The 7446-nt window shown below is 49.0% G+C and overlaps 1 protein-coding gene across 1 annotated transcript; it reads right to left on the reverse strand.

The window, feature by feature from the left end:
- Positions 1-510: 510 nt before the first annotated feature.
- Positions 511-7118, reverse strand: KCTD14 (potassium channel tetramerization domain containing 14). Its single transcript, XM_060160116.1, has 2 exons — positions 6987-7118; positions 511-2269 (listed from the first exon to the last, which is right to left on the reverse strand). Exons 1-2 carry the CDS (start codon positions 7056-7058, stop codon positions 1607-1609), a joined length of 735 nt encoding a protein of 244 aa, XP_060016099.1. The 5' UTR covers positions 7059-7118; the 3' UTR covers positions 511-1606.
- Positions 7119-7446: the final 328 nt, after the last annotated feature.

A 7446-nucleotide genomic window follows, 5' to 3' on the forward strand; every position in this document is an offset into this window, starting at 1 on the left:
GACATCTAGTTGATCCCTATGCTGAATGAATCTAGCAGAAACAGAGAACCAGAGCTGACCATAAGAAGACAAGCCCTCTGGGAATGTGCAGAAATCTTGGGGAGGACATTGATCTTTCCATAATTCATGAAACTGAGATTTTAAGCAATCCTATTTAGATCTTATGGAGCAGGGTATCTCCTTGGAATCAAATCTCAGAAGTGTAATTACTGATCAAAGGGTATGAACTTTTTTCAGGCTCTTGATGAGTAACGTTGAATTGACTCATGATGTTAAGTTCAAATAGATATTCAGGATTTTTCCACTTTAAATTGTCAACCATATTAAATACCAAAAAAAGAAAAAGAAAAAGAAAATATAGAACAAGCTTTGAAAATAAGAAATACAAGCAGATGCAGTTACTGAATTAAAACGCTCACTGAAAATAACTATGTTCTGAGCGATTTTATGTTTAAATTTGAAATTCTCTGATTCAGTGTTAATTCCTTAAAGCTTCACAGTTAAACCTGACCTTCAGTCCCAGGGAACCCAGGATGGCTGGTAATCCTACTAGGTGGGGAACGGGGGCCATCTATCCCAGACCTGAACTTGGAGAAGGATGAATGTGTCCTCTTTAGAGTTACTTAATGTGTTTGGTTGAGAAGCAGAACCTGAGAGAGTCTCTTGTTTAAGTGGTTTATTGAGGATGTGTTCTCAGGTGAGGGGGAGGGAGGGAAGCAGGGTAAAGCAGAGGAAGACCACTAAGCAAGAATGTGGTGTTCAGTGAAGACTGACTTCAGCCTGATCCCACGAGGAGCTCTAGAATAGGAACTGCACCTCCTTGAGGTGAGGGATCAGTCTGCTGTACCTCCACACAAGCGAGATAGCAATTCTGTTCTTGATCAGATCTCAAAATTAAAGTGCATCAGAATTACCTGGAGGACTTCTTAAAACAGACTGCTGGGCCAACTCCCTGTTTCTGATTCAAGTTGGTCTGAGGTAGGGACTAGAGAATTTGTATTTCTAACAAGTTCCCAGGTATTGGGGATGCTGCCGGTCTAGGGACCACACTTTGAGAACTACTGCTCTAGATAAGAGGACAGCTGTGAGGCTTTAGCAGCCAATACCCACAGCATCCGGGAGAGGAGATCTGAGCGCCGTCTACTCCAGGTATACTAACTTGGCATCTTCCTCATGAAGGCACACACCAGGGCTAGAAGATTGGACCACAAGCTGAGGCTGGGTAGATTACATTTTTAGGTCTGTCTAGACTCATGACATCCTATTATTTTCCTGTTGTCATCCCGCATCTCCAGCCAAAGCATTGTTGAAACATTCCAGTTCACCTCTGCCTTGCTATTGGACTTCAAGGGAAGGGTCTGGCAGGTACATGAGGCTTTAAAGAGGAAACAGCTGCACCTCTCTAGGCAAGTACAGTGGAGTCAGTTGCAATGAGTGGAAAGTCCTCAAAGGGGAAACACATATTTGGGGGCAAGACAAGTAGACCACCTTGGAAGTTTTTGATGTCTATTTGTTTTTAAAATTAAAGGAAGATGGCTTTGGAAGGCAACCTTTAATTTCGTAAGTCCCACCAGAGCTCGTAACAAACAGCCCCCACCCCTGGGGATCACCACCAGCTGAAGCTGAAGGTATAGAAGTAGTCGGAGACCTTGGCCGGTAATGGACTGTTGTGTGAATAGTGTACCTGGTACCCTTGGGCCTTAATGTCCATGTTCATGCAGTCCAGGAGGTCCCTGATATCCAGGGCTGCCTTCCAAGGCCCGAATTTGACCACTGACCTCTTGTCCGCCTCCAGGGAGCGCAGGGCGTCCGCGCAGTTTGCATCATCCTTTTCGTTTTGTACCAGGCACACCAGAACTCTAGAGCAGCGCGCCGCCACGGCCTCAGCACGCGCCAGGCGCACCATAAGCTCCAGGTTCTCACTGTAGCCTGGCACCTGCAGCAAAAACTGCTTCCGAGCTACCTGCTCACCAAAGATCTGTGGCATGTCCTCCAAGAGTTTGATTAAAGGCTTGATTTCGTAGAACTGAGCCTCACGGTACACCTCGGGGATGTGCTGTGTGGGCAGCTGCCCACTGCGCAGATATTCCAGGATGGGTCCAAAATAGGTGCCGCAGCGATCGATGAAGAAGCGTCCCTCCGCATCCAGGCAGGCCTTGGCGGAGCTGGAGAACATCTCTCCCAGCTTTGAGCCTGGGAGTTTTCTCAGGGTGCCCAAGGTGGTGGTATAGAACTCACCCCCAACGTTCAGCTCCACTACAGGAGATTCCTGGGGGCACAAGAGGCAGAGTGAACCCACAGCGCCATCTCCAGGGAGCTCATGATTTATTCTCATCCAAAGAACAATACCCTATAGAATTTAGGGGAGCCATAATGATTGGCTTCAGCTTATTGGAATGTCCATCTTACTGAAGGGGGTTATATTTATGCTGTACAGCTACAGAGAGTAGGCATTTTAAGGAAGAAAAATATTTTAGTTTGATACAAGAATACCCATTCAAGCATTTGCATTTTCTCATTTAGGTCACAGAATAGTAGTGGAAGCAAGTCACACGGACAATACCTCTAAAGCGTGTGGCCTGTGGCAAGGCTTTTTCCCTCCTTAGGCCTCAGTTTCCTTGTTTATAAAGTGAGGATATGGGGACTTCCCTGACGGTCCAGTGGTTAGGACTCTGCGCTTCCACCACAGGGGACACCGGTTCAATCCCTGGTTGGGGAACTAAGATCCCACATGCCATGTGGCACAGCCAAAAAATAAATAAATAAAATATAATGAGGTTATGGAGCTATTGTGAAGTCAAGAGTTCCTGACAGGGATGCTTAGATATAAGATACAGTAAAAAAAAAAAAAAAGTGGGTGGGGGGAGGTTGGGGGGGGCAAAACATTTTCAACCTTTCAGAAAGGCTAAAGAAATCACACATGTATTCATTCAGGAATCATTTCTTTGGTACTTACTGCATGTCCACATCCGTGCTGGAAGTGGGGATAAAAATTCTTATTTCATATAGAGCAGAAGTTCTGATTAGCAGTTGGCATGACTTTGATTAACAAATGTAATTTGTTTGATGAGTATTTTTTCAAAATATGGGCCCATGGGATTAAATAACAAGACTATCCTTGGTGGTGACAAGGTTGGTAACACCAAATACAACAGGCGTAAAACTGCCCCATAAATGGTAAAGTATGGTGCAAATGTAAGTTAGATTTATCTGTTCATCAGAATTTTTAGAGGCCTCTTCTCTAGATCAGACCTTGGGCTGAGCACTAAGGACGTGGGTGAGACCCATGTGATATCTGCCTGGAAATGCCCACAGGCGAGTGCAGAGAGGGACCTGGAAAGAGACTGAGGGTCGGGCTGCATCTGGGGAATGCTGCCACACAGACCTAACAAAAATACCATAATACTCTATAGCAATTATTACACATGAGGTGATACACCGGTTGTTATCCTTACAAACCCAGCTTCCTGAACAACTTCCATCTTTTAAAATTCACTCACTCATTCAATAAAACACGTATGTGCCTATTTTGTGCCAGGTAGCTGGGACACAGTGAGGAACAAGCAGGACACAGAACCTCCCCTCACAGTCTAGTAACTGTGCAAAGTGCTTTACATACACTCTGCAACTCAACCCTCATAGTAATCCTATGATGAATGTATTAAATCCCCATTTTCCAGATGAAGAAACTAAGGCTTAAGGAGGTGAAGTTCAAGTTGCTTAAGACCAACCAGCTACTAAGCGATAATGTCAGGATTTGAACTCAGGTCTGATTTACCACTTAGTCATTACATAAATTGATTTTCAACCTTCAAACACCTCCACTCTTCAATCTCTATTCATCCAACAGACTGTAGGGAGGACCTATTCCACCCAAGCCTCCTCTGAAGCAGATGGACAGGACAAGGTCCCTGCCCTTGAGGAGCTCATAGGGGAGAAAGGGAAACAGATGGCTTAAATGTGTAGGTGCTGATGGGGAAGACTCAAAGGTAGAAGGGATTGGCTCTTTTTGTAGATGTGTGTTGGAGGTTGTCAGGGAAGGTTTCCTAGGGGATGTGATGGCTGCTGCTGTGGAAAAGATCTACAGTATTAGGGGGAAGGCTGGATTTCCAAACTGGAGACTCCACTACAGGTCATTACAGGGCCAGGGATAGGGACAGGACTCAGGAATGTCCTTCAGTCAGATTTAGGTGTGACTTCCTTTTCAGCTTGTCTGTGGGCTCTACCTCTAAGATTAAAGTACTGGAATTAAGAGAACTCAAGGCAGCCAAACTGCTGGGGAGAACTGAGTTGCCATGGCAACAGCTCCTATCAAGGGACAGTTCTGCTAGCTGGAATGGAGAAGGGAGAAAAGAGGTTGCAGTCTGACAGCAGCCAAACAATACAGCCCTGAGAAAAATAAGCCCAGAACCTGTGACGCCCTCTTCTTCCCATAAACCTCAAGGCTCCTTGGCAAGGCTGTTTAGTTAACCCTAAGGTGGCTCTGTAAAGCAGGCAGTTAAATGTGAATTTGCAGACTTTAACCCCTGAATGGATCGATGATGGACTCTCATCACTCCTGTACCACTGAGAGCTCTTAACGTCCCCACATTACAGGCGAGGAAAGCTCAGAAAGAGGGGTCACACAGCTAGGAGGTGAGGAAGTTGGAGCCGGGATCAAATCCGTATCAGTCTGACTTCAGGACAGTGTGGATGCCCTACCCCCACCCTCCCAACATCCAGTCACACCACTGCGAGTAATTAGCTATGTTCCTAGGGCATCGCACTTCCTTCTCTGGGCCTAAGTTTAGTCATCTATCAAATAGTGAGGCAAAATCGATGAAGAGAACTCTAAGACTCTCCAGCTTTGAAAGTTTAATGAATCCAATCACTTCAAAGTTGTTTCTGAAGCTCATTTCCAGATGCTACACAAAATAGTCCCCTGCCCTGATATTCACAGCCCCATTTCTTTATCAGCCAAGACCTGGGCCCTGTTCCCAAGATTCCTAATTATGTCCCTTTTCCCTCCATGTTTTCTAAAAACTCCAAATCTCTTTGGAAATCCCAGACCTCCTACCTCATCCATAAATACTACTGTGTGTGTTTCGAGCAGATAAAGACTTCTTTTCCATCCCTCTTCCAGACCACCTGCCCTTCCTCATGGCCCCTCTTCCCCACCTGTTCTACCAGTCACCCTGCTGGAGCATTCCTGAGTGGGCAAGCCTGACCCAGGCCCTGTGTGCACAGGACGGGGAAATGTGGTCTTTAGTAGCCTCTGCTGGGTACCAGGCTACTGCTGGCCACGAGGACACAGGGATGAATCAGGCCCAGCTCTCATCCCACCAAACATTCATACATTTCCTTAGGTCACACTTAGTCTAGTCAGTGGAGGGACACCCCCATTCATATGTCTCCCAAGCCCAAGATCTCTCCCCACACCACAACTTTGACCTTTTCCCACTGTACCCTATCTCGGTCGTCTGAGCCAGAAACCTAGACTCTAATCTTGCACTCTGCTCCTGTCCTCAACCTCCCCACACACAGGTAATCAGTCACCAAGTCCTGGCCATTCTAAATGTGTGGTCAGTTCCATGGCTCCCAGCACCCTCGAATATCCTCCCCCAATCCAGTCTCTATTCTGAAACCAAAGCAGTTTCTCTGAAGCGGAAATCCAATCTGGTCACCACCTGCATTAAACACTTCAGTGATCCCACATTTCTTTACAGGTTAACTCGAGACTCCTTAACAAGGTTTACAAGGTCCTTTGCAACCCTGGCAATCAACTACCAGAGCCAACTACTGCTCCCCAACACCAACCCATTCAGAGCAGGCTGGGCCCCACTGCCCCCAGGACTTCACTCATTTAACACCCCCAGTCCCTTCAGTCAGCCCACTCATCCTTCAAGGTAATTCCTCCGGGAATTTTCTGGATAGGTTGTCTCCTTGTGATTTCAGAGGGCCATGTACTTCCCCTTGTCATGGTAGTTACGTCTCTTGTAATTCTTTTCCTTCATCTGTATCCCACACTAGATTGGGAGGATCCTAAGGGAGGACTATCCCAGATTCATCTTTATGTTACCAGTACCTACTACGGTGCTCAGCACACCAGGGATGCTCCATAAGTGTCTGCTGAATTGAACTGCACTTACCCTCAGCACTGACTTACAGGAGCGCCTGGTATTCTGATAAAGGCCAATCTTGCCCTACTTGGCATCATGCACGGTGCTGGCTTCCTCCTTTGCCCGGTAATTAATTCAGACATTTATTGGGTACCTTGAGCGGCCCCTGCCTCTGAGCAGGTGACATTGTCACTAGCCAGGAACAATGAGGTTATCGTCATCCTATTGAAAAGAGCCACAGTCGCCCCACTGCCGGATCTGCTTTCCCTTCCTGCAAGTCTTCAGGATGGCACGTAGCCGGGGAGAGGTTAAATGTTCTGATCCTTGAGTGCTCTGGGCTTTTTCTTGATCCTCCCCCCACCCCCCGGGCCCCCCACCCAAGCCCTGGGAGGGAACGGGCAAGCAGGAGGACTCAGGACCCAGCCAGAGGTCAGGGACAGGCTAGAGAGGGTGGGTGAGGGAATGAATGATACTCTGGCCAGCCCTCAGTTGGGTCTACTCCCACCGGCAGGAGGGGAGGGGCAGGGGAAGAGGAGGGCCAGAGGAAGAGCAGTGGACTGGGGCAAGCCAGGGGACTGAGAGACGAGACGCAAAGAGAAGAAGGAGGAGACAAAGGCAGCCAAGCAGGAAAGAGGGCATAGAGGAGAGACTGGACTGAGCCGGAACCGGAATCGAGGCTGTGACGCGGAAGGAGAGATCAAAGCGTTAGGAACTGACCAGGTGAAAAGAGAGCGCCCAGCCGCAGGCCAAGACGGGCGCGCCGGAAGCAGGGGAATTCAGACCCGCGGGGAGGGAAGGACGGGGGGGCCCTGGAAGGAGTGAAAGAAGGGAGAGGCGCGGGGCCGGAGCCAGCAGGGTCTTCTCGTCCACCCCGGGCTTCGCACTCACCGTCCGCCGGCCCGCGGGGGTCACGGCCCGGCGCAACGGCCGGGAATCGGGCTCCGAGGTCAGGCTCATCATCCCGGCCCCGCAGGCGCTGGCGCTGCGCAGCCAGGCTGCCGCTCGCCGGTCCCGCACAGCCCGCCACGTGCGCGGTACTTGTGGCTGGCGGAAGTGCTCCTCGCTCCCGCCCCGGGGTGGGGGGAATCTGTACCCAGGGTGTGGTTAGAACCCTGATTGGGCTGGAGTTGGAGGCCTTGCGGTGAAACCTTAGGCTAGTCACTGTCCCTCTGTTGCCTGGTGTTGCGGGACAGCCAAATGGGGGAGGCAGAGGGAACTTACATTGACGACCTTGAGACTGTCTCCACTCACTACAGTCCTAGGGGTAAAGGATGAGCGACACCCATTTTACAGGTAAGAAGAGTGAGCTTCCAGGAGATAGGGCGGCCAGTTATTCACCTCAGATCAG

Source organism: Lagenorhynchus albirostris, chromosome 9, assembly GCF_949774975.1.
Source record: "Lagenorhynchus albirostris chromosome 9, mLagAlb1.1, whole genome shotgun sequence".
NCBI lineage: Eukaryota > Metazoa > Chordata > Mammalia > Artiodactyla > Delphinidae > Lagenorhynchus > Lagenorhynchus albirostris.